Source organism: Hippocampus comes, unplaced genomic scaffold (genome assembly GCF_001891065.2).
Source record: "Hippocampus comes isolate QL1 unplaced genomic scaffold, H_comes_QL1_v1.1 scaffold313, whole genome shotgun sequence".
In the NCBI taxonomy this organism is placed as follows: domain Eukaryota; kingdom Metazoa; phylum Chordata; class Actinopteri; order Syngnathiformes; family Syngnathidae; genus Hippocampus; species Hippocampus comes.
In genome coordinates, this window is record NW_017805037.1 from 226,129 (window position 1) to 252,690 (window position 26,562).

At 43.7% G+C, this 26,562-nt stretch overlaps 1 protein-coding gene and 1 long non-coding RNA gene across 4 annotated transcripts; one reads left to right on the forward strand and one right to left on the reverse strand.

Moving 5' to 3' along the window:
* The first annotated feature begins 6 nt into the window (after positions 1-6).
* Positions 7-19,279, forward strand: LOC109512304 (receptor activity-modifying protein 1). Of its 2 annotated transcripts, XM_019863916.1 has the most exons (4): positions 126-193; positions 7,276-7,318; positions 10,493-10,628; positions 16,897-19,279. In XM_019863916.1, exons 2-4 carry the CDS (start codon positions 7,315-7,317, stop codon positions 17,150-17,152), a joined length of 396 nt encoding a protein of 131 aa, XP_019719475.1. In that variant the 5' UTR covers positions 126-193; positions 7,276-7,314; the 3' UTR covers positions 17,153-19,279. The 2 variants fall into 2 exon arrangements, with proteins under 2 accessions (XP_019719474.1, XP_019719475.1); XM_019863915.1 differs by lacking the exon at positions 7,276-7,318 and having other exon boundaries at positions 7-193.
* On the reverse strand, positions 17,116-25,731 carry LOC109512305 (uncharacterized). Of its 2 annotated transcripts, none has more exons than XR_002167494.1 (4): positions 25,666-25,731; positions 25,511-25,568; positions 25,273-25,400; positions 17,116-17,194 (listed from the first exon to the last, which is right to left on the reverse strand). It is a non-coding gene; the product is annotated as an uncharacterized LOC109512305 (long non-coding RNA). The 2 variants fall into 2 exon arrangements; XR_002167495.1 differs by lacking the exon at positions 17,116-17,194 and adding an exon at positions 23,585-24,080.
* Positions 25,732-26,562: the final 831 nt, after the last annotated feature.

The window sequence follows — 26,562 nt, forward strand, 5'->3', positions numbered from 1 at the left end:
CTCTCAGTGGCTGCTGCGTGCGTCTTCATGGGCTTCCAGCAGGACTCTTCGAGCTCCTCTGAGCGGCTCCTGCACTTCTAAATAACTTTGCGTCCTGGGGGAGCTTTTGGAAGGGGGGGAGGCGGGGGCGCCAGGATGGGAGCTCGGATCAGGGCAGGCCGGCAGAAAGCGATGCTCCTGTGGATCATTGTGGGTAAGTCGACGACACCGCAGCAATGTCTCTTTCCGCCTGTGTGTCGTGACCACACAGAATAAGGGGGTTGTTACAAGCGAAGCAACTTGAAAAGAAGCGCACAACTTCCACTGCCACTCGCTCAAATGTCACGTTATGTGTTGACATCATTTGTGGTATCATTTCGCTCCTGTGGATCATTGTGGGTAAGTCGACGACATCGCAGCAATGTCTCTTTCCGCCTGTGTGTCGTGACAACACAGAATAAGGGGGTTGTTACAAGCGAAGCAACTTGAAAAGAAGCGCACAACTTCCACTGCCACTCGCTCAAATGTCACGTTATGTGTTGACATCATTTGTGGTATCATTTCTTCGAAATGCAGGGCCGGGGTATCGGATCAGACTCGCTATCGGCATTTACTCCAAATCAAGTGACTTGAATCAATTGCAGAAAAGTGTGATTGGGACATCCCTCCAAAATATTTGTTGACCGGGCTTTTTATCGACTGGCGAGAGACTGGTGACACGTTCTGAGGAAGGGAGCTCTGCCATGAACAGAGGAGCTGTGTTTGGGTTGACATTTGGTGACCAGTAATGTGTCTCCACTGGTCACAGTAAATAGACTTTGGTGAGCAGAGCTCATTATCTCGAGCGGCACACACGCAACAGCAGCCCACATACATCGGCTGTTCTGGAGCAAGAATGCCAATTACACAAGGTGGTGCGACTCGGGGCCGGTCTGCCCTTTGTCGCAAAGGCTCCGCTGGTCTTCGATGTCCCCCAAAGAGATTGCAATTTTGCATTTTATTCCACAAAATGCCTGAAATCTTTTTTTTTCCCTGTTCCATTTCATCCTTCATCTTTTGAGATGAATCATATGGAAATGAGTTGAATAACAAAGGCAAACTAACACTCTTTTTTTTCCATTCGTTTGAGGTCAAACATTTAAAGAAAAGACGCTGATGTGTCTACCGAGAGAATACTTTGAGAGTCATTTGAAGGGGAATAATCTCAGTTGGATAGATAGCGTCACTATGACAACTGAAACACGCTTAGAGTGGGTCAGGAGACATGATTTGGTGGGGCCGTGCATCGCAGAGGTGGTGACTTTCTTTCATCTTGGCTGGGGCAAAGTTGAACGGAAAGTCCTGAAGTAATTTCAGTGGCTTGGTCACAGAAATCCAACCAAGCGTACAGTTAATTATTCATTTTTGATTTGCATATGTCCTTCTGTGCTTGCCTCTGTTTTCAGCCTTGAAGCATTAGTCTGAGCACAAAAAGTGCTACAACTTTTTTACAAAGACAACATAATGGTGCTATGTTCTCGATCCTCTGTGAAGAATCACAAATAATAGTGCTGTACTGATGAGCCGATGAGGAGTCTGGACATCTCAATGAACCGTTTGCCTTATGTCTGCCTCATACTGCCCCCGGGCGGCCAAGGCTTGTTTACACGTAATTGTCTGGAAGTCGAAACCTCACCTCATGGTTGAGAGACTGTTTTTGTCGGCGTGGAATCTTTGAGACAGAAGCTAGATATATATCGTGCATCATTGTAGTATCTTTTTAGATTTTATCTCTTCTGCCCCAAAAATCGACTGTAGTCATGGGAATGACAAACCGGCAGGTGGGGATCCCTGCTCTAAATTGTCTATAGCAGGAAATTTGAGTGAAGTTGTTTCTCTTGATATGCCCTGTAATTGCAATTGACTGGCGACAGATCCAGGTGGCACCCCGCCACTCACCTAAAGTCAGCTTGGAGAGGCTTATTGTTTAACGCGACCGGTGCATGCCCCGGTGACCTCGCCATTAATGCGAGGGTGGCTTATTTGTTAAATGAAAAAATGGATGGATAGAAAACAAAACAAACAAACAATAAAACTATTCAAAATGTTTACTAAAAAAAATATATGTCACCTAAATATGTTGATTGAAATCAAGTGTTTCTGAGTATCTTTGTCTTTCAACACGACAGGAGGACAAATAATCCATTTCACAAAAATCGAGAGAAGTCTTCCCCAGGTTTGTCCGCGTGCGATCAATGTCATTTCTACCACCGCCAACAAATCTGAACGCTCTACTGCTCATATGAACGATCAGCTGCAGTCCTAAACCATACCTCACTTTCTCCTCCAGTAATCGCGGAGCTGCTCACCCTGGCCAGCCTTTCACTCCTCATACTGCAAACACGTCCAATTTTAACCCCCTCTCACAATGTAGCGCTTATTAATGCTTCGCACCATCGCCTTACACAGCCCCCGATCGCTTAGAAAACATGAGCCGTTAATAAATTCTCACTCGGAGTCACCTGTGGGGCAGAAAAAAAATATTTGGTCACCCATGAAAATACCCTTCATGATGCCCCATCATCAACACGGAGGAGAATCGCCTCTGAGCAGTTTTGACGTTCACCCCCTGCCTCCTGTTCTCATGCCGTTAATCTGTTTTATGGTTGCTTGTGTGTGAATGGCACAATTTGTGGATAGGAGAGTTTGTGTGTGTGTGTGTGTGTGTGTGTGTGTGCGCGCGTGTGTGCATATGATGAGCGCTGCTGCATTTCATGGTCAAGTCTGAGCGGCTAATGAGCGGGCGTGTTGATGCGCTGCCGTTTAGCGTGGCGTGGGAGCGTGCATGTGTGGGTCTCCCTTTGTGTGGAGATCGCAGCCGGCGGCCGTCGTGGAATCGTCGCACATTACAAATGAGCGCATGCGACAAAATATGTTTTCACGCGTGCTGCTCATACAAGCATCTGTCAGCGCATTCAGACAAAAGAGACAATTTAGCCTTCGGCACCTCTTCATAACACAGATTGCATCCAGTATGTAAGTACAGGTAGTATACAAAAAGAAAAAGTCTACACACCCCTGTTCAAATGCTAAGATTTTTGTGAGGTTCCATTTCACAAACACTTTTTTTTTTCACCATGACGTATAACCTCTAGTGCAAAATTGCATGGGGGGGGGGGGGAAAACAACGGAACTAATGTGGTTACACAAGTTGACAACTTTGCAGACTTGAGACTTAATTACGACTTGTACATTTGCGACTCCAAACACTATTGTGGGGACATTAAATACTTCAATCTTAACTACAAATCGCATGCATTTTTTTTTCTACACACACATTGACGCTCCTTTTGCATGAGAAAACCTCTCTCTGTTAGTTGGCAGATGGTGTCAAAATTGCTCATTGATATTTTTGCCTTGGTGGGAACTAAGCCTTGCCAGTCAGCTGCGGCGGGCGTCATCAACAATGGCCAAAGCACGTGATGGGAACTGCCGTGTCGACGGATTAGGATTGTAATCTGAACACGGGAAGGAAATTTGACACTCCATTGCTGCAGGTGTGCATGGGAGCAGCGGTGTGAGGGGGGCAAGAACACAACTCAGAAGAAAAAAATATATATATAACTGGACAAGTGACGTGAGGACAGGAAGCATGCTCGAGTTGACGCTTGCGTCTTTGGGACGGAGGCGTCCTTTCGCCGCGCGTCACGTTTCACAGCGCCGCCTTGGATTCAGCAGCCGTAGCGTCACGCTCATTTCGAATTCTGAAGAGAGAGGCTGGATTAATTTGGCTCTCAACATGTTCCCTTCCTCTGCTGTTTCCTTAGCGGGATTTTCAATTCAATTCCACTTCCCAGCATTGAAAGAATGCCAATGTTATTACTCGGCCTAATCACAAAAATCATCATGCCATATTGAAACAACAACGCTGGCTGTCTCGCTCTCCATTTGTGGGTGGGTGTGCACTGGCAAACGTGTTGTCGCCATCGAGAAGCTCACGGTTCAAATCTGCTTGTGAGGCATTTGCACGTTCTCTGCAATCTGAATCTAAGAACATCAACGCTTGATTGTCAATCGCTCTCAATGTGAGTGTGTCAAAATGGCGATACGATGAACCAATGTTGACCTTGCCTCACTTTACTTACAAATTGACACAGTTTAGTCTATTTGTGACCCGCCATTGACAGGCGAACCGTCGAGGTCAGTTTGTCATTCACAGACAAATTGTCCCACAAACGAGGGACCAAAATGATTTTTTCCCCTCCTTTTCTTTTTTTAATAAACAAAATGCTGTAAGCATCCCTGAAGCCTACGTCGTGTCCAAGCCCAGATCTGGCAGCAGGCTACTTCCCATCGGTTGCTTAGCAACTAGCACTAATTACGGGAAAGCTTGAAAATGCCACTCGCAAAAAAGATTTACTTGGGCAAGCACTCTTGAAAGCAACCAACAGTGTAGATCCAAGCAATTAAAAAGTCGACTCTTCATAATACGCGCCCTTTCAAAGTGTGAAACTAATCATGCGAAAATACGGTTCGTAGCGTTGCTGGGAACAAAAACAAGCACAGCGGGGACATGAGCTCTTTAACGCACATGATTGGCCACTTAGTAAATCCTCCACCACGGGGGCTGAGATAACGAGCGATACGGTTTGGAGGGCGGTGAGGCGGTGCGGCGGCAGCTAACTAACTCACTTGCATCCCCAAACTGGAATCTCTCTTATCCCGGCACTTGACTTGACTTCTTCATGCGGCGGCCAAAACAACCTCAAAGGTTGTGAATGGTTTAATGTCAAGTTGCAGAGTCCACAACGAAATGCGCCTTTATCTTGCACAGCCGCGACCTGAACTTGCAGTAAAAGTGAAAATGAGACAAATGAGTCTCTGTATTTCCCGGCAGTCTGGATGCACTGTGGCACCACGCTGCCTCTCACAGGTCAGTCTGAATACTGCGACAGTCGTCTGGTTGGTATGGGAAGCTCGCTCGATTGTTTATAGAGGTGTTTTTGTGCATCGTGTCTTGTATTGGTCATCTCAAGTATGCGACAAACATTAGTAACAACGTAAAATCATTAAAAAAAAAAAAGAAAAAAAAATATGCCCTTGAGCATTTTTGGATGTCTTTGCACAGGGACATCGCCCGCTTCCGGTCCTATTGTCATCCCCACAAATTGCTTGCCATTACCTTGGAGTGCCGATAGCGCCGCTCACTTTAATGACCACTCGGTGATGGATGGGATCACCCTGACGCAAACACACACAAAAGACACACCTGATAATTGTCAACGTGCACTGTAGGCGTTTGTTTTGGTGTGAGCAGGTCAGAGCTCGCCAAGCAGCGTCACTGAAGTGTTCGCTCATTGGGGCTGTCACATGTGAAATACTAAAGGTGATAAAAGGCTCGTCCACAAAAATTTAGCACAGAATCCCTGAATTTCATGTCAGGACCACTCCTACTTTTCCTCCCACATTTTAAAAGCATGCATGTCAAAGTTCATTGAAGACACTAAATGGTCTTCCTCTTGGCCCAAAGTCAGCTGGGATAGGCTCCAGCTCACCTGCAAGCATTATCATTTGAAGCGCTATCGAACAAATTCTGTCGTATGAAACATTCCTGTGGCTGTGTGCTTTTGTATCTCTTTGTTTTCTTCCCTGTAAAAAAGCAAAGTAACTGGAGATTATTAGATTGTCAAAAAAAAAAAGTGTTTTCACTCACGGAGGCAGCACTTCATCCCCATTCATTCTGTGGGGCCAATTGTTTGCTCTGACGATCCGGGGCGGAGATCAGGTGTTGCGACTAAGCAAGCGGCTGAATGACAACAAATCGTCTCCACAAAATCTCCTCTGCCTCCACAGATCAGAGCATGTTTGTGACCTTTTATGACTTGATCTTGACGTGAGACATTCGTTTGGGTTCCAGCTATCCCAGCGGCCTGAAGCCTCTTGACAGTGTGTTGCCTTCTCTAGTAGTGTAGCACCACTGCAGTCAACGTCAGTGATATTTTTAGCCATTGCTATAATACTTGAATTATGTAATCTACACAAAAAAAAAAGAAAAAACGTCATGACTGGATTGTACACATTTCTACGCTTCTTTTAGTCAAGCGGTTTCCGTTCCATGTCGCAGGCTGTTTGTGTCTAATCATCGTAACCCGGCTAACGCTGACTTATTCATGCATGCATGCATCATCACATTTGCAGTGTGTTTTGGTACCCCTGGTGCCAGAGCCACACTGTTTTTTTTTTCCTGCCCTTGGCATAAAATAGCCCCAACTAGGTCATAAATGGCTTTCGCAACCTCACTCGGTCACGGCGTATAATTTGCCAGTGTAAAAATAGACACGTGAATATGCCAGGGTTCATTCACAACTTTCAAGTCTTACCACACAGCTTGTCGTCAAAATGAAACGTTGCGATAAAACAAGCTTGTAGATCACGTGACGCCCGTGTGTGTTCGCACTCCTGTTAAATGTTGGTGAGCGATCAGGAACACAATACAAATGTGAAAGCTCCATCCGACAAAAGTCAAAGCGGCCGTGCCTTTAGGGTTTGACATGTCAGTGTTTCGGGCATTGTGAGACTCGCTTGAAAGTGGCTCTGGAACTCGACACAGCGCATCCTCCAAGTCAATGTTGGATGGCGATGTTGATGAGCTGAATTGAGAAGACACTTTTTCAGGAATATGCAAACAAAAGATTGACTTGGTTGTTCATTTTTGCAAACGGGTGGGCAGGCTTATTTTTACACAAGCCATGAAAGTCACAATGGGATCGTAGAAAAATTTGTATGGTACTGTTACAGTTTGGGAAATAAAAAAGCACCTGCCATGGTTCCTTCAACACAGCACACGTCATCTCGTGTCCTTTGAGATGACAACAGACAAAGTTTCTCTCTTTGTGTTTGCGATCTGGCGGTTGCAGCCACGAGTTCGTTACACTGAAATCACAGCAAAGCAAATCTTGCATGTAGCGATAGCGCACGCTTCTTTTGTGGGCGAAATGGGCAGACAGAAAGCTACCGAGTCTTTTTGTACTCAAGTCTCCTCCCTATCTGAGGTGGTGAGCGCAACACAGGCGGCCCGCGTGACAAACAATCTGCAAACAGCCGTTTGCGAGGCCAGATACTGCGGCTAATTAGCCGCTTAGCCGCTGCCCATTAAAACAGCATGGCCAAATGCACTTTGGACGGTGTCGATACCGGAAATCCGCACAGTGCGACCGAGCTTTCGTTGCCAGGGTTTCTTCTTCCTAAAATTGAAATCGATGACCACCAAATTTGTAATCATTTGTATTTTTGTGCTTTTTCTATGAACGCCCAAAGACTACATGACATGCTGCCAAAGCCCTGGCTGATAGCAAAATGAGTAAGTGATACTTGACATCTGTCGTAAGCAAGTTGTGTGTTCAGCAGGAACTAAGTTTAGCCTGGGTTGCGATGGAGAGTCCCGGCTGCACGCACAAGTCTACTTTTGGGGAAATCAAATCAGAAGCAAACTGTTTTGGGATCATCGTTTCGGGCGCATTTTTTGTAACTATTCATGTCAAAAAATTATTTTCAGAAGGGGTGTCACAATTCATGGCTCTGTCATTTTCCTCCCCGCAAATAGAAATCTGGTGGGGAACTGCCCAGTTTGCCCCAACAAACTTGGTTGCGAAGGTGTCACTTGTTTGCAAAAAAAATAACAAAAATTGAGTAACAACATTAAACTCAGCATATGCGCTCTAATGAGACTTTTAGTTTAGTGTCTATTGTTTTCTCAATATGTGTTGCGTGTGACTCACACAACAAAGCTTGAGCAAGCAGATGAAGCCAATATTGGGGCTTACGGGGCAATTCCAACCCGCCGATGTGGAAGCTCAAACAGAAAGCTCCAGGCTATTATTCAAATCTAGTGCCGCTTCTTTTTTTTTTTTTTTTTTTGCCATGGCTTTTTCCACCAAAGCTCGCTAGGCCGAGGCAAAGCTTGCTTGACGGGTTTAATCGTCTCACTCGGAGGGGAAAAAAAAAACAGCGTGTGAAGCTCCATGCCAATTCCAAGTTAAGGAGATACAGATGAGGAGTTCCATTCGGGGAGGACAAAGCGTGGCCAGCAGGCTTCCATTCTTTCATCCAGCCCGCCGAGCATTTACTTTTTACGTTTTCATTCCTATTATGATCTATACATCAAAATAATATTGAGGACGAGGGGTAGGCCAACAGACGTTTTTTTAAAACCTACCCCAGTAGGTTTATTGCTGCTAATTATCTTTATCTGCTTGTGGTCAAATAAAGTCATGAATCAGTTTTCACGAGTCCTGGAATATTTGTTGTTAATCGAACAGTTGTTTTGTTTTGTCTTGATATATCTGAGGGCATTTCATAAAGACCACAAAAATAAAAAAATTGACGAGTTTTTCAGCGAATTGATGAACTGCGTGTGGGGCGCAGGACATTTTTGAGACCTAACAGGATAAATTGGTCATTTTTATATTTCTTTGGGGAAAATCAGACTTTGATCCCACTTTCCACTTCACAATGTCAACAAATTCAGAGAGGTTATTATGAAGTCCGCCTCCTGGGTCTCCGCTGTCTTATTAGATGTCAGCGAAGGTATGCACACATGTGCATGTCAGAGCACGTGATTGACAGCTGCGGGGTTCCAAGTGAAACAGAAGGACAGCACATCTCTCCCTCGCCTTGTCCTCTCCTCTAATTTGTCAGACGTATGCGCAGCTCGTCTCATGGAAACGGGAAACCACGCCTCGCTCGCTCGGCTTATTTGACTGCAGTCAACCTTCTGACCCGACTTAAGTTGACTTTGGTACCGTCACATGATTAGTAGCCTACGCTTAGGATGCTTTGGTTTTTTTTTCCCCCCTACCAGAGAGCGTCTATACTCCTTTTCGGCCAGAGAATTGTTGAAAGCCGGCGGCCATTGGCAATGAATTGCGTTTCATGTTTTTTGGAATGGTGAATAGACAATTTGTACTGATCCATTGCGGTATGTTTGCGTCTTCGTCCAAAGCAGAAAAATGACAAAATAAGTTGGGGAGTCGAGTGAACAGCTGGTTGGGGGGGTGTAGCATTATCGCACTGAGAGGTTGGTGACTAAGCTGTGAAGTTTATTTCTTCATATTAAACAAAATCGTAATGCTCCCCCGGAATACAATCAAATGTAGCTAAACGCGCCTGAATGGCCTGTGGAACGCAAGAGGCAATTAGTTTGTTCTTTCGCTTAGAACTCACTCGAGGTACATTTAAATTCAAGTCGATTTTTTTTGCTGCATATACTCAATTTACCAGTTTTGAGAAAATCATCATTGCTGCTCATTGGCCATGAGGTCCCTCAGAACACATTTAGGATATTTTTACTTTGTCAGCCGGTCAAAGGCAAGGGGCGGAGCTTGGGTTTTGCATCAACCAAAGGCTGCTCACAGTTGTTGACCTCGTGTCAAAAAAAAAAAAGCAACAATCTAGTGACTTTTTTGGCAGTGCTGAAGACTTGTGAAGACATTGACTCCCCCCGATCCCCCAAGCCCGAGATGTCCACCTGACCGTGTCCGGACTGCAAATGAATGGCGCATACTCAAAGGCAGCATTGTCCGGTTCCACCACACCGAGCGCTCATAAAGGCTGGATTGTGTTTTCTGTTATGGAAGCAGCACTTCGTCAAAACGCCGTCAAATTACTTTGTCAATTAGTGCAGTGGATCTTTGCACTTGGCGCAAAAATAATGTCATTACCCCTGCTCCATGTCGACAACTTTGCCCATTGTTCACGCACAGATCGCCGATCAGAAGCCAACGGCCGGTGTTAGCCTTTGCTGTTTACCTTCGCACTGTGACATCATAGCGCTTCCATTTACATTCAACAGTGCGGTGGAAATTCACTCATTGACGAAAGATTTTGGAGACTCAACTATTTGTAGACAAGCAGTTAAAAAAAGTTAATCATTCATAACATGTCCCCTTTCGGTGCTCTGTCAGAGCACTGTTTCAATTCGTGTTCAATGGGTGGCCAATCTGATTATTTTCCCATTATGCAAAATGGATGTCTAGAGGGATGATTCAGAACAGGAACCAAATCTTTTTCTTTATGAAACACTCATCAGGGTGGACCAAGTTTATCCAGGAAATGCCTGTGTGGGTTTTAAGCGATGCACAAACCTGCGCAAGTGTACAAAGTCAAACGTGTGGCGAGAAGCACACATTTGCATTCTCGTCTACTGAATCTGTTGAAAAGTCAAAGAAGTGGGCGTTGTGCGGCAATACTGAATAATAACAGCAGAGGCGGACGACGACGAGTTAGATGAAAAGCTAGAAATGGAGATTTCCTTCTGGATGAATCATCACTTGTAAAAATGACGTCGGCGAGAGAGAAAATAGCAGCAGTTTATTTGTGCACGTATACTTGGCAGCTCGTTTATTCTTATCGTGCAAAAATAGATCCGATGAGTTGACATTTTCGCACTAGAAGACCCATGACCGACAGTGGATGCCATGATTCGTAAGACTGCATGACGAGAGTTCCCCTTAATTCTGTGATTTTCTACCAACAGTGACTCAGTGTGTGTGGGCACTGGGCTGCGGACCCCATTATGAATACGCCATCGAGGAGTTCTGCTTGGCCAAATTCAGACTGGACATGCAAGAGCTGGACCAGGGACACTGGTGCAGCTGGGAGGACACCGTCGAGTGAGTTCTGCAAACGCAACATTTACATGTTGACAAACAAAGGCTCAATATTTGCATGAGGCTCATTCATTCATTTGCAGGAAGTTTAACCTTTTTAGTTGAAAATGACTTACTTTAACCTCCAGGATCCCACACTGTACCCTTGGCAACGGCAGAACAAAATGTTTTTTTTTTCCCCTCTTGGGTCCCATTTTAAATCCATCTCTGTTGCTAGCAGGCTCATGCGAGCTCACACTAAGCTAGTCAGTCCCCTTGGATCAAGCTGTCCGTCAGTTTGAAACGTGAGCATCATACGCGTCACTGAGTTCGTTTAGTCGGGCAGCCGTTGTGTGTATTGTAAAAAGATATCAGGGCCACGGGCCATCATCACCATCTCATTTTAGGAGCACAAAAACAGAGCAATGAGTACAAACATGAAAAAGAATCAGAGATAATGACGCGAACGAATCTCAAATATGGGCACAAGGCGGCAGAGAAGGTCAAGTGGACTTATCAGGACGGTCGATCGAAACTCGAGGGAAATCTGACGCGTACGTGTATGCGTACATGTGTTTAAATTAAAAGGCAGGCAACTCCCTTATCTCTCTTCTCTACTTTCCATCCTGAGTTGGCACCGATAACGTTGAGAAATCCAGGGATTAAAGGCTAATTTCACCTCAAATGCGACACAGGATTTAGTACACCCTGCACCTCAGTGTCATCACAGATGGAATGAAACGTTAAATGTCACTCATGTTGCGCTGTCCTTGCGACACGTGACTACGTGCGGCTCGACAGCCAGCGAACCAGTAAAGAAAACTGCGTAGGCAAGGCTTACTTTTCTTGCTTTTCTAAAGTTCTCTTGCCCCAACAAGATGAAAAAAGGGATGCGTGAGTATGTTGTGGTAAAAAGACGAAAGTCTATCAAGGCTCAAGTGTTTGGCGTACACTCACGGCGTCAATGAGCAGTTCTGAACCAACTGGTCTTATATACACCAGAAATACGTCAAAGATCTACTATTGACAACAGATGCGCTTACGTTACTGAAAGGCGGAATGATCCTCAAAAACGGAGGATTTACTCTCACGTTTTTCCCATACATTTTGCACTATGAAATAGACGATAATATCGAACTTATATTCAAATATCAACGTATTCACAACTTTTCAATTAACACATTAAACTCAGGAAATATGAATGTCTCTTCCCAGGAAGACAGGACACATTGATTTCGAAGACTAATGGACTGCGGTTTGTTCTTTAATTGTATATATTTTGTGAGGAACAAATTGATGAACACTACATTATACATACAACAGGGTCAAGCTATTAACTTTTGACAGTTCTACAGATTTGTATCTCTTGAGCATCTCGCGGCAATTTCTAGAATTCTTTCCCAAAAAGTCCAAACCAAGTCAGTGTACCTGTATCGAGCCTCAATTAATGTGCCTATTTGGCCATCATATCTCATTTTTAATAACACCTTCTATTTTTCCTTTACATTCCTCCTCTACATCTATTCTGGGACTCTGGTAGCATACATAATTCACAGCATGCGCGCATTCCCGCAGTGCAGCCACATTCCCTTCCACTGCTCTGAGTGTCACACATCGCGCAAGGCTTCTTTTGTTTCACGTTGAAAGAGAATTGAATTAAGAGCTGACATCTTGACTGACAAAGTCAAAATGCTTTGTCCTTTCCCTTCTTCCTCTCGAGACGCACCGCACTTCTCCTCTCGCCGTCCTCTTGGCTGAACCCGGAACGTGTGAGGCAGACGTGCTAGCAGTTCCATCACAAAAATCGGTTTGAATTACTCATTACGAGTGTTTTGTTTCTTTTGCGTCAGTCTGGTCTGTCTGTGGGATTCGTGAGCCTCCGTTGCTTCGTAGTCGTCGAGTCCGGACGAATTTGGCAGCGGTCGTGTGATGACGTCCGCGCGACGACGGCCTTTGTCGCTTGCCGAAGAGCTTCTGATCAAACACTTGACATAATCCGCTTTTTATTAATATGCTTTCTCTTCGCTCTGCTTTAATTGATGCGCCCGCCAAGCTGAGCGACCGGAGGCTCTTTATCGTCGTCTCATTCCGCTTCCTTGCGCGTGTTAGCCAAATTGATGCGTGATTACTTCGAATGAAATCACAATTTCAGATGAACATGAAATATGAGCTACATTCAACAAGTATGAGATTTCATCCTAAAAGAGAGGCTTCCGATTCTGATAGTTACATGTAAGCACAGAAGACATTCCATGAAATTATCCATCTGGGGGCTACTAGTTCCACTTGATGATTAATCCAAATTACAGCTGTATTTGTTCCCCCCGGTCTTGTCTCCGTTTTGTTTTTGTTTTTTAATACCCCAGGCTCCTGGTATAAAAATAGCTCAGTATCTTCTTCCAACATTTTTTTTTCATTGTTTGAGGCTGTTTAGTTCAGTCATCCGTTCAAGCCTGTCAGCTATCTGTAATCATTTTCCAAAGTCTTTGGTGTATGAGCTCACACTGGATTGGGGACAAAAGTGAGGCCCGGGCAAAATTGTGCACTCAGTAATATGGAAAGCAGCAAAAAAAAAAAAAAAAAAAAGATTCTGTGACATGTTCCAATTAAGCGTCTCATTAGATATCAAGTTGGAAATGGATTATTGGTGCTTTTTACCGCTCCGGCGACCTGATAGCATCAAGTAATGTGGAGATTTTCACGCTGTTATGAGAATTTAGTAGGTGCTGGATGACGATTTAAAGATACGGATGGAAGCTTTTATGTGATGACGTGCTGAGCAAAAACCACGGAACTTGTTTTTTTTTTCTCCCATTATCATGAGCTGAACTCAGGCTATTTCAACAGTTGGCCTCTCCTCATTTGTTTTGGTTTGATGGATTTGGAGTTCCATCATCCTTCCGCTCACGTACTACGATTAAGTTTCAGGTGTTCAGTCCGACGCTTCAGTGGTCGTCTTCCTTCAAGGGAGACTTGAAATGAGAAATGCAGCCGCCGTCTGAAGTTGGCCACCAAAGCGAGCGCCAACTTGTCATAACCGACGGCTTTGGTGAGAACAACAATATGGCAATTGACCGTCGCGCCTGATATGAACCTTTGAACCTCCGACTGTTATTGCAGATCGTAATTCACAAAGCTATTATTAGTCCGCTGTTGGCAGGGCGCCATTGCGAAAATCGCTGGCATGACAAACATGTCTTATGGCTTGGAAAGTAACACATTCGATGCGGTCAAGAGAATCCATTTGAATTCAATAAAAATCCAATTAAAAAATGAAATACAGTTTGTTCCTCGAATTTGACCAAATTACAAATAAAGCAATGACCCTTCCAATAGGTACAGTGTTTGTTTATAGAATTGTATTAGCGGCCATTTCCTCAATATTCCTCATAGGCGCTGAGTGCAAGCGAAGGGAAGGGCTTAATGGCGCTAAGGAACAATGCTGACGTCCGGCCCAGCGCCGCTTGCCAGTCTCCTCCTGTCCGTCCGTACGTGTGAGTGGTGGAATGTCAACACGTCGGGCATCAGCGACTTTCTTCCCTCCTCCGCCGAGACAATTCAATTATGCCCGTCAGGTCGTCCAGAAAATGAATGAGCCGTTCCCGATTCCCGGGGCTCCAGTGAATTGCCGCCAATTAGTGCGTCCACAATAGTAATTTGCAGGACGTCTGAAAATATCCGCCTGCCTCTGGCAACCTTTACCAACGACCAAAACACGGCGTAACCACGACACAGCTCCGCATATGGGTCAGTCTTGCCACGGGTTGCTTTTCAGAACAACAACATGAAATGTTCTTCAAGCAATTTATTTCCACTCCGGGTTCAAATGTATTTTCAAAGTAAGCATAAAACAAAGATAATTACGCCGTTGTGCAGTTAAAACAATCGCATAGCTTTGATAAGGACACAGTACGTTTGTTTAGCTTAATGCTAACAAACGATGCAAAATGCTTTCGGCTGGCTAATGAATACTATGAGTGTCCCGGTATTTGGAGCCCTATCATTGGAGCAACACATGCAGGAGGACACCATAGCAAAAACTGACAACCACACTGCGTAATCTTTATCCTCAGCAAAGAATGATCAATGTCACTGAGGCTGACTGAGAAGTTTTGTACTCGTGTATCTGCATGTCTTTATTATTCTGTCCCCAGGTGGCCAAGGTGGAGCATCATGCCCACTGAATACATTCAAAATTGTCACTTAATATGGTGGAACAAAAATGTTGTATTCGGGAGCAGGCGGGGGTCTTCAATGTCGTGTCTCTCACATTTTAAGAATCTCGTTGAAATCTTAATGGTTTCTTATGGGACTTCAGGATGTTTGTACATAACATCATGTGCTTTGAATGTACCCAAGTGCCCCCATAGGAATGTTCTCCAAAATGTCTGAATCCGAGTAAAAGCAGGAAACAACGGCATTGGATCATTTTGGAGCGTCAACAGATCAAAAGCTATTAAAAGAACAAGTCAACTGCTGTTTAATAAATACACCATGAGCACCAAAATTATCGAAAGCAAGGTCGAACTTGGATTTCAGCGTACAGTTTTGTCTTTACCCTCATCGCTTCTTTTGTTTTTTTTCTTTTGGTCAAGTTTGGTTCAAGGGATTAATTAAAAATGAAAGACTGACCTGAATACGACAGTCACGGCTTGTTGTGTGAGGACAAGAACATCACTTGGGTGCCGACTGCACAAACAGGAAATGAGGGAAAACTGCACGGGGGGCTCTGGGAGTTCCACTGGGGGAAGGCCCGAACGTGATGCGTGAACCACATTTGGGACATTTGCGAGATGAACTCATAGCAAAGCCTCTCAAACAAAAGGGTACCAATTTTTGACACATGAACCAACTAAGTATGAGTGATACGACACATGACCAAGAGGAGAAGTAATGGAAGAAGCTAGGCTAACTGCTATCTTATCGTTCCCTTTCAGTTATATCAGGAAAACCGTCCAGCCAATTATCGGTATGTGTGTACTCTGCTTAACCAAACATATCAGCAATTACCATGAACTTGATTACAATAATATCGCAAACCTTACATTTTCGGTGCTTGCCGTATTGTAATCATTACAATGGCAAACCTGTAGAAGTTTAACATGTACGATTGTCAACCATTAGCCGATCAGAGAGGGAAAATCCTTCTTTGCACATTGCACAAGATAATAGCTCAGCCACCTCTTTCAGAAACAATCGATAATCGGACCTTGCTGACTTTGATTGAAAGGGGGGGGAAATGCTCAAATTTGACCAGATTATCGTTATGTGTGTGCTGCACTTTTCCACGCCAGTCTCTTATCAGCCATGAAATTTCACCTCACGTGAGACAGCAAATCCAAACAGGTTTAAAACGTACAAGTGTTGGCACTGACTGTTTTCCGAGCGGATCGGGAAAAAAAAAAATCACTCTGAACTCACCACGCACCACAGAGTAAATGCTCGAGATTAATCTTTTGGAGACATGCAGCAATTGGTCCTTTGCTAACTTTAATCAGAAGGCAGAAAACATTTAAAGACATTTTTCTTCAAATCAGCATCAAAAATACATTCAGGGACACATAAAGCCACCGCTGATTAAAAAGTGCTGTTGATCAGTGTGACTGCTTTTTAGTGCACACAAAGCCAAATACAATTGATGGAGCTTTTCGAAATAATTGACGCTGCTGTAATCGAAGAATATTTGACCCTTGGCAATTAATGAATCTCCTGTCCTAAAATGCTTCATAAATCTGTCCCATCAAATGTTACCATCAGCTGGCATTGGGATGGATTGAACTGCCTTTTTTTTTTTAGTTGTTTCTTCAGTTTACAAGCTGCTCGTGTATGAGTCTGCGACCTGCTGAAACAATAACGCTGCTCCACCATTTTGGCAGCGAGGAGGGGGCCACATTTCTCCGCCCACCTCCTTCAAAGAGCGAACTCTTGCCTTGCATGGCTGAGATCCACTTTGCCATTGATTGCTTATCGTCAAGGACGGCAAGTAACAGTCGATGAGGAAGGACACAAAACGCAACTCACACTGAGCTCGCCTTCGGCAGCAGAAGCAAACGCCATTGATTTCATTTATGCGACATTCGTCTGCTCTTGGTGGTTGAATTGACTTGAATTCCGATGAATTGAATTTGACAGCCAGCATTTGTGCATTTTTTTTTTTTTTTTTTTTACAAACTCCTACTAAATATGAGTTTGTGTCATCAGGTCAATGTGAAAAAAAAAATCAAATAAAAATCATGACTCAGCATTAATAACGTTGTGACTGACGCTTGTCAACATGTCACCACCGTTCCAGACTGTATGGCGAGCTGACCAACTGCACCTACCTGGTGGCGCTCAAGATGGACTGCTTCTGGCCCAACCTGCTGGTGGACGACTTCTTCATCCGCGTGCACAAGACCTACTTCCACAATTGCTCGTTGTCGGGACGTCTGCTCAGGGACCCCCCCAACCGCATCCTGGGCCCCTTCATCGCCATGCCCATTCTGGTCACCCTGCTCGTGACTGCGCTGGTGGTGTGGAGGAGCAAGCGCAGCGAGGGCATTGTGTAAGCACAGCGATCCGTCGAGGAGCCCGTTTCTTCGAGGGGGAACCTTGGATGTGAGGAAAAAAAAAAAACAAAACTGATGTGAATGATGGACAAGAATCGAGCAGCTATTTATATGACCTTGACCGCACTTATACAGCAGACAGTAAAGCCAGGGTGAGGCAGCTTTTGCTAATCTATATTGAGCCAAGGCGCATATCGTTGCCGCTGGGTGGAATCCTCAACCCTCTAAAGTCATCACTTTTCACAGGAGCCCCAAAACGCCATCTCTGTGCCACTGTGGACGTTGCATCATCAAAGAGAGCAAGCCATCGTCAACAATTTAGATTGGTGGATAATTTGTAAAAAATAACCCCCACACCCGCGGACCCCCACACATCTATACCAGTAGTATAGATGTATAAAAAAAATATGGCGGTGACCAAATTGCGACAGGGCCCAAGATAAGCGAAAAATCTCCTGGCACACCACTAAACGAAAATGTAAAAACGTACACTGGAATCAAACCAAGAAAATTCTTCAACTGGGCCTGCTTAGTTGAACACAGAACTGACACAGTCACGGGTTGTAGAGTAGATGTCGCTGGCATTGATGGATTTACAGTGGAACCTTGGTTTTCAGGGTTAATCTGTTCCTAAAAGTCAGATTAAAGCAAAAAAATCTGGAGCAATATTTCTGATCGGAAACACCGTCATGTAAATCTAATTAATGCACTTTAGAAACCCCAAAATATTTGATAAAAAGACATTATTGTATTTTATTTTTTATTATTGTTATTATTATTATTATTATTATTTATTTATTTATTTTTTTAAACAAATACTTTCAAAATGCTTCCGAAGAACGTTTGAGGTGAGGGTCACTCAAGAAAAGCCTCAAAGTGTCGCTTTGTGTGGGGTAAGATTCCAGGAAACGGGTGGGTGAGAGCAAGCTGAGGCGTTCGCTACGGACCATTTTTCAACTGTACCAAAAGTGAGCGCGTGTATGCAAATTGGGACCAAAATTTTAGCAAAAAAATGTTGGAAACCGAACCGTACGAAAACCGAGGTTTCATTGTGTATGAGGAAATGCAAAGATAGCACGGACATTCGCTTTTAAAAGCATCGCCTCTTTAATGAATTTGTCAGAGTCACTGTTCTGGGTTTTGAGCTTTGACTCATCTATGGATTTCGCGGGGGTACACACATACTGATAATCTGGCCAAGTGAATGAAATGTGAGTTTTCCTCGCCAATCTGCTTGGAAAATTGTCGACCTGTTGAATATTTCAGATTGCTAATCAACAAATTTGGTACAATAAAAATGACAAGAAGAGTTTGCCACTGCTGAACACTTCCCAGACAAGCTAGCATTTCGCATTTCTACTTCTTCTTCTACTGTAGTAGTCTGGATGTCCTGTGGCACCACGCTGCCTCACACAGGTCGGTCTTGGTGCTACAACGTGCATTCAGTTTGGCGGAGTAGATTTGTTGTTATCAGTGGAGATATGGTTGTGTGTAATGCGCTTTAGCTCGGTCGCATTTTCAAAATGGGCTAAAATGTTAAAACTCAAGATTTGTGTCCCCCACTCTAGTCCCCCCCCCAAGATATTTTTGTCAAACTATAGAAATACACACAAACAAACCCAATTTCAAAATGTTCTCCCCTGATCTCTGTTTGTAGTACTTGGAGAGTCATCATCCCCCAAAATGCTAAATATCCAACTGAATGACGAATTCAAAGAGGAAAGCACAATCAAACCACCAAAAGAATTCAAGCTTGAGATCAAGTTGCCCAACGCGCAGCTCTGCTAACGGCTGCCAATGCCGAAAGCGAAGCTTTTATATCGCAGACCTGAGCTTTGTATTGATTTATGATCTGCCAGCGTGGTGTGCGAACGCTTTCCTCATTGATATTTTTGAATGCTCTCTTTCCTCTTCAGGGAGCTTGAGCTATAACCTGCCTGTCAGGAAAAAAAAACCTAATAAACACAAACAAAACACACCCACTCCTCCCCAACATGCTCCTACTTTGTACTTTGTATCAAAAACTGAAGGCGGCATTTGCAACAGAAAGAATGTCTCGAAATCATTGAAATGTACCATCTGAACAGAAAGGGAAACGTGAATAAAGTGTCTTCTTGTGTGTCAGGACTGGACGTTTTGTGTTACCTTAAAGAAAACAAAAGTTTGTTGGGTTTTTTTCTTCGACTGCACTTTTTTCTGATTACCAGTTATGATTCAGTCTGTTATGTGTAAATTATTTACACACAAAAGAAAAACAAAGAAAATAATGAGGAGAGCTGTAAAGTGGATGTTTTTCAAAGCTTTTGCCGTTGCGTCACCGTGTGATCGTTGACCTCGTAAGAGAAGTGTTTTCTGTAAAAATGCCGCGGATGGCACTTGATGCGAGCGTGGGCACCCGCGTTCTCTTTCGCTGGTTTGTTTGGCAGGGATGAGAAGCCAAATGTCACAAAGGCCCAGGCTTGCGCAATGCCGGGTTTGTGTTTGGCCCCACGTGTCCCGTGTTTTTTTTTTTCCTTCATACATCATTTCGCTGACAATCGACAGTCGCTCTCGGCGTTGGCGTCATGTCAGAGATCAAGCTAGCGATGGTTACCGAGGTCTTCCGGTGTTACGTAGCCGGGTTCCTTCTAACCATAGAGAGCGGATCACCATGACAACCTCAGTAAGGTTCAAATGCTCCGGAGCAGTTTAACGTCCCAACACGAGCCAAGAGCCTGCCTGCGCTGACCAATGACATCATTGCTGGGGGGATTGGTGGGGGGGGGGGTCTACCCTTGTGTACAAATATAGCACAACACTACCTGTTGTAATGTGGTGTTACTGAAGAGACGGGACGCCGTCCACTGAATCGTTGATCTCTGAAGAAGGAGACGACCGATAGCCGAGCCCGAGCAAGTTGCCGCCCGTCCTGTAAAAACACGGAATCGTCCTTTAATTGGAAATCAAACGTTGGTCCTGTATTGGAACCAATACGGCACGCGATTTGTCTCGTATTTTCCCCATTGTCTGTCACACACAAACGTGATCACTGAAATGAATAATCATCAACAAAATAAAAGACAGGAAATATTAAAGGCAGCAATGTGGTATCGGGACCCGCGAGCGAGGCCTACGTCTGGTGCCTTCTCCTGCACGCAGAATTCTTTTCATCTTTTCATTTGGGTTCGCACAACTCTTTAATTTTGTTGTCGTTATCTTTATTCTAATAAAGTGTCCCCAGACAGGCTTTGTTTCAGCTGTTATAGACCTCGACAGTATACGCGCGTAATTCAGTAGGCTCAAGTTCAGGCTATTCAGACGTGAACACGTATAGGGTTTCATTTTTATTCCTTCCTCTTCAAGTAAAGTTGTCCCCAGTTGTTACAGTGACAGCACTTTAGAGGCTATTTGAAGCCCAGCGCCTTTGCGCTGCTGCTGCCTGATTGTTTTGCACTTTTCCCCAATTCTTTTCATCTTTTCATTTGGGTTCGCACAACTCTTTAATTTTGTTGTCGTTATCTTTATTCTAATAAAGTGTCCCCAGACAGGCTTTGTTTCAGCTGTTACAGCCCTCGACAGTATACGGCGTAATTCAGTAGGCTCAAGTTCAGCCTATTCAGACGTGAACACGTATAGGGTTTCATTTTCATTCCTTCCTCTTCAAGTAAAGTTGTCCCCAGTTGTTACAGTGACAGCACTTTAGAGGCTATTTAATTTAAGCATTGTCCTCTTTCAGTAAAAGTGCCCTCAGACAGGCTCTGTTCACGCACGGATGTTCATGGCAGCGCCACAAACCCAAGCTGCGCAACAGTCAGCACAGCGGGAGGACCGTTACCGCGGCAGAATGGATGAGGAAAGTTGGGCAGAATCCACCGCAGTGCAGGTAGCGAAAGGAAAGAGAGGGTCCAGCCAGTTCGGATTTACCGCAACGAGGGAAGTGTTGAAAAGCCCGGGGTCTAACTTCAGCCACGGTTCGCCACTGGATCCTGGTAAAAATAAACCATTTCAACTAAAAAGAAACCTTTCAAACACAAGTGGCAGCCAAAAGGCACTGGCGTATTCTCCTTCTCATTGGGAATTTCCCAGCATACAAGCTCTTTTTTTTTAAATGTTAAAATCATGAGAATCAAGATCATTTTGGGCAATACGAAAGCAAAGAAAGAAAAACAACAAGTGCGGCGGTGACTGAGCAGGCCTTCTTGTCTTCTTACATGCTGATACTCTAAATGACGGAAATTAAGTTGAGAAAGTTCTTGAAATTAAGGCTGAAAGTATATACCTGTACTGCTTTCATCTCGGGATTTTCATTACCACTTTTTTTTTCAGACCGATACTAGTATTCACTAAGACTGATACACGAGCAGGCTACTTTTGATTCATCAAACACAAGACACAAACTAAATCTGTCCAAATAGCTGTGGACCAAACTCAATACCTGCCACTATATAAGGAGTGGTGGAAGACGTGAGAGCAGACATGGTTTCCCTACCCTCTGTCCCCACCGGACATCATAATGTCATTCACAGATGTTAGCAGTTTATGTGGATGTTATTTTCCGTGTGTGTCTGTGTGTGTTTGTCTGTTCTCCTCCCATTCCCAGGCATCCCTCGTGAATTTCTGTCTTATTTGAAATTTCCCCAGCGTAACTTGGGCTAAATGAGGTTTGAACGAGAACCTGGCCTGATAACAACAACAACAACAACAACGAGGACAAAAAGTAGATGGAGTGCTTTTCTGGCAACCCGCCGTCAAATTGGTGAGGTGGTGTCCAGATGATCTGTCATCTCAAGTGTTTTCGTCACGCCGGGCTCGCACGCTTGCACTTGGAGGCACTCATGGTGACTTGTCTGGTGAGATTGTTGACAGAACAGCCATGCCAAATGTCACTCTGTTAATTACCAAGCCCGCGCTAAACACCACTTGGAAAGTTGAAATGAAAAAAATAGTCCAAGACAACATTTTCCATGGTTGACAAAAAAAAAAAAAAAAAATGGGTGCGACTATTGCCATAAGATATTTTTAAATTCTTAAATCCACATTGACAAGTTGACAGAGGCAGCATTCTGCAAGCAAGCAAGCTGTCACATTATTATTTTTGATTCACCAATTCAAAGAGACGGTTTAGCAGCCATCCCTTGGAACAACAAAAACAAATGCGATTCCGGGCCGGATGACACAACTAATGCATAGCCTGGTGCCATTAATGGGGGTAAGGGGGGGGGGCATTGCCTACCCGCAAGGGCCCGATTCCCAAGTAAATTAATAGCCGGGCAACTCAAAAAAAAAAAAAAAAAAAAAAAAATGAGGCAAACGTCTGAGGAATTGGGAGCTGAGGGAAATGCGTCTGCTTTGACCAACATGATGGACCAAAGCAAGAGAAGCAGGAAAAGGACAACGGCACATCAAGAAAATGGCTTTCAGGGGCAGATTGAAAGGGTGACACTCACTCTAATTAAAGTACTGTAATTGTTTTGTTACAATGACAAATCGGTGCGTGGCTAGCCCTGTATCTAAAGCAGGCATGAATTGTATTTTCCCTCATTGAGCAGCACTTCATCACCAAGACGCTGCGTAATGTTCTTCTGTTTTGCAGCATGTGGATGCTGTTGCACACCCCTTGCTTGTTCACAAGCAAATTGAAACATCCATCTCCGATGCATTAGTCTGAAATTTGCTGCGGTTTGTGCCGCGATGGTGCACATCACTGATAATCACTTGAGTTGTGGTAATTTAGCCAAACAGCTTCACACGACGCAACGAGTGACGGGTCTGTGAGTTTGTGATGAAGTTGCCCCGACTTGATTTCTTTTGTGTTTGCAGGCCGCCAAGCTAATGCGGCCGCACAATGAGAAGCCGCCCACGGCCGCAGCGCCAGCGTGGGCGGCCTTTCAAGCACAACAAAGCAAATGGAGAGCCACTTGCTCTTCAACTTACAAATGTGTACATACTGGACACGGACATGTGCGAGTGAGCCAGCGGACATCAAACCCCGCCGTCACCCCACCCCACCCCCCTGCAGATTGGAAAACTAATAAGTAAAAATGAAGTAAGAACTAACTACAGTATGATATAAAATCCCAAACTATTAGAACCAGACGAGTACAGATCCATTTAAAAATATATAAAAACAAAATCATTTAAATCTTCTTTAAGCAAATAAGTGCTAGGGGTGTACAAAAAAATCGATTCACTGAACTATCGGGATTTTATTTGCCAAGGTTCAATATATCGATGTCGAAGTTCGGAATCGATTTTCATAATTTTTTTCAAAAAACCAAGGTGAAGTTACCACTTTTCTCCAGGAGATGGCAGCACGGAGCCAATTTGTTGTAGTGAGGATTGGATTAAAATGTTTTTATATATACATATACATACATATACCTGTATATATACACACACACACACACACACACACACACACACACACTATTTTTTGGGGGGAGGAAAAACACAGATAACCGTGATATTGAATCTCAAATCACAATACAATCAATATTCGTGCTATAAATCAAATAATCGCTCAAGTATTGCGATTTGAATCGAATGGTAGGTGAATCCCCCCACTCCCAAGTAAGTGTATCTGTGTATCAAATGACCAATACAAAAGTTGTGATTTTTCTATGGGTTGATCAGCAGTGACATACATCCACATTTGTGGTGCATTTTTTTTTGTTTTATTTTATTTTTTAAATAAAATCATCTGCAAGCCTTTGATTTTCAAAGGTAATATACAATGAGTGTGAAATTACTCATCGGGACAGTTATCCATGTGTTGTTCAGCTTCACTGTTTTAGTCTTGTTGCTGGTCGGGGAGCAGCTGCCGCTTGCAATCTAACAATCGACGCATTTTCCACCAGCGGAACGATGAAACACAAGCAGAGGTAATTGTTAGCCGGCAAGCCCGTAAATCATCGGGCTTGTTTCGCCGAGTGGCGAAATTGGATGGAGGCTGGAAAGAAAAATGCATCAAGATGTTGGGTGAGAGCAAGTTTGCGCACAGAAAAGTGAGGCCAGGCAACGAGACGGAGCGAGGCGCCAGGCGAGGGAACGAGCGGCGAGCGCCCGACGCCCACCAGGTCACAACAACAAACAAAAACAGACATGCGCACACAACACACACACACACACACGTGTGTTGTTCATAAAGGAGTAAAGATGAGACTCTGCCATGTGATTCATCTCTGACTGTCTGGCCTCTGGGATGCCTGACATGATTAATAAGGTCGGCCGTGCCGCTCCAAGAACCACATCAGCCGGAATTCCACAGGCGACCGTCCATCCATTTTCTATCGCGCTTGCCCTCATTAGAAGCAAATTCCAGCTTCTCTCCCCGTTGACTTTCTGGTAAGAGAAGCTGGGTGCACTTTGGACTGATCACTGGTAGTCAAGTCAAGTCAACTTTATTGTCAAATGTGCTCTATGTGCAACATACAACACAGATGAAATTTCTTTCCTCTCAACCACAGGAGAGAGTGATGCGAGCAAGGCATTAGTCCAAAAGGTGCACGTTTACATTCCTATGTTGTCTTTATTTAATTCAAGCTGACACCGGAATATCAATGAGAACCACCATTCAGCACCAAAGGCACTTATCACTAATCACTAAGTCGCATTTGACCACACTTACAGAGCACATACTTAACAGCGATGGTGGTCCCTTACGCACATATTGCACATGCAACTAAACTAATCGGTAACGATGCATAAAACACAGCCAAGGCACTCAACAGTTTTACATTATGGAACAAAAATGGGAGCTTTGGTATTTAGTTTGAGCAGTGAGGCACTGCGTAAGTGACATCACATCACGTCGGCGCAAATCATGCTTTCAGCACGTTTACAACTGTGACGCATTCAAGTCAAGTACAACTTTATTGTCAAATGTGCTGTATACAGCACAGATGAAATTTCTTCCCTCTAAACCAGACAACAAGACCACAAGAGGAGCATTCAGAAATGTTTGAAGAGTAACTCAAGGATATCCCTGCTTTGAAAGATGTATTATGTTTCTTTATTTTCTTTATTATAGCTATTATAATTTTGTTAAACTTATTTTAACATAATGTATGTAAAAGATGTTAATTGGATTGCCTGATGTATGTGATGTTTAAAAAAAAAAAAAAAAAACGTTGCCAACTCACGTGTTCACAGCAGACCACACACGGTGGATAGTAACCGGTCGTGTCCGACCGCGTTGCGTTTAAGAATATTGACGACGCACAGCAGGATTTCTTGTCCTGGCTGCGTTTAATCGTCTCAACCACAAAGCCTGACAAAAAGAGCAGAGAACAATGTACTCCCGTCAATTATTGAGTGACACATCGTAGCCCCTCCCCATGGACGCCAAGAGAAAATGGGATGACACTTAACACAACTTACCTGACGAAAATAGACGAAAACAATGTCCTCCCGTCAATTCGAGTGATACAGCGTGCCCCTACACAAATTATATGGCCAACATTATGAACATTATATTTAAATACTTAAACTTGTGAATGAAGACAAAAGTTTCTTCCAGCTCTAAAAACACTTACCTCACCTCTCCATGGATATCAACAGAAAGGGGGTAAAGTCAAAGGCGGGAGTTGTACTTAAAAGAGGAAGTGCCACATTAATTAATGAAGTAGGGGAACACATAAACATTTTTGTTCCCCCCTCCGCACTTCAAAATGGAGGCTAGAGTAAAAGACCACGTCAAGTATTTATCATTTCACAGATTTGGTGTAATTATAATGCATTTTCAAGTTGTATTTTTTTGAGTTTGCGTCAGCTAAAGACAAAAATGTTAAGGTTTGTTGCATTGTCATAAGAATATTAATAGTTAAGTATGTCAGGTAAGGAAAAACAATGCTCCTATTGGTTATTATGTGAAAAGATGTTTTTATTTTAAGTGAAATCTAAAAAAGGATTTCTTCATTTTATTTGAGGTTTTTTTTTATAAAATAATAAGCAGCCCAATTATGTGTAGTGAAAATCAGAATAGAAAAATGATTATTTTTAAATAAAAAATGAAATAATTTAAGTCCTAAAGCTTATCTTTATTTTATTTTTCATAAAAGTCTTAATTCTTATACGTCGCTGTTAAAAATGCAACAGTTAATGAAAGTGGTAAAACGGTCATTTTAATGCTAGGCGGGGGTTGCTGACTTCACGGAATTATTTATTATATCATTCGTGCCATTCAGCACACGTCAAGTCAATCATCTCACCATCATCATTATAAAGCGACATTGATTGCGCTGTAACCATTTGAATGATAACATGCTGTTTGTCCTCGTCGTCTGGGTTGAGAGCAGTATTGGCTGCATGCAGACCATTGCTCTGACAAACGAGCCATCAATGAAGCCCATTAATCTCGTCCTTGATGACTTTGGCAGGTTTGTTGTCCACACAAATCCTTTGGAGGCTTCGGCTCGGTCCCTCATTAATTC

Excerpts from the sequence above, each read along its gene's own strand:
- LOC109512304 (XM_019863915.1), top strand. The coding sequence starts at position 136 with ATGGGAGCTCGGATCAGGGCAGGCCGGCAGAAAGCGATGCTCCTGTGG. Across the intron at positions 194-10,492 it reads GCTCCTGTGGATCATTGTGG|TGACTCAGTGTGTGTGGGCA; the intron begins GTAAGTCGACGA and ends TTCTACCAACAG. Across the intron at positions 10,629-16,896 it reads AGCTGGGAGGACACCGTCGA|ACTGTATGGCGAGCTGACCA; the intron begins GTGAGTTCTGCA and ends CCACCGTTCCAG.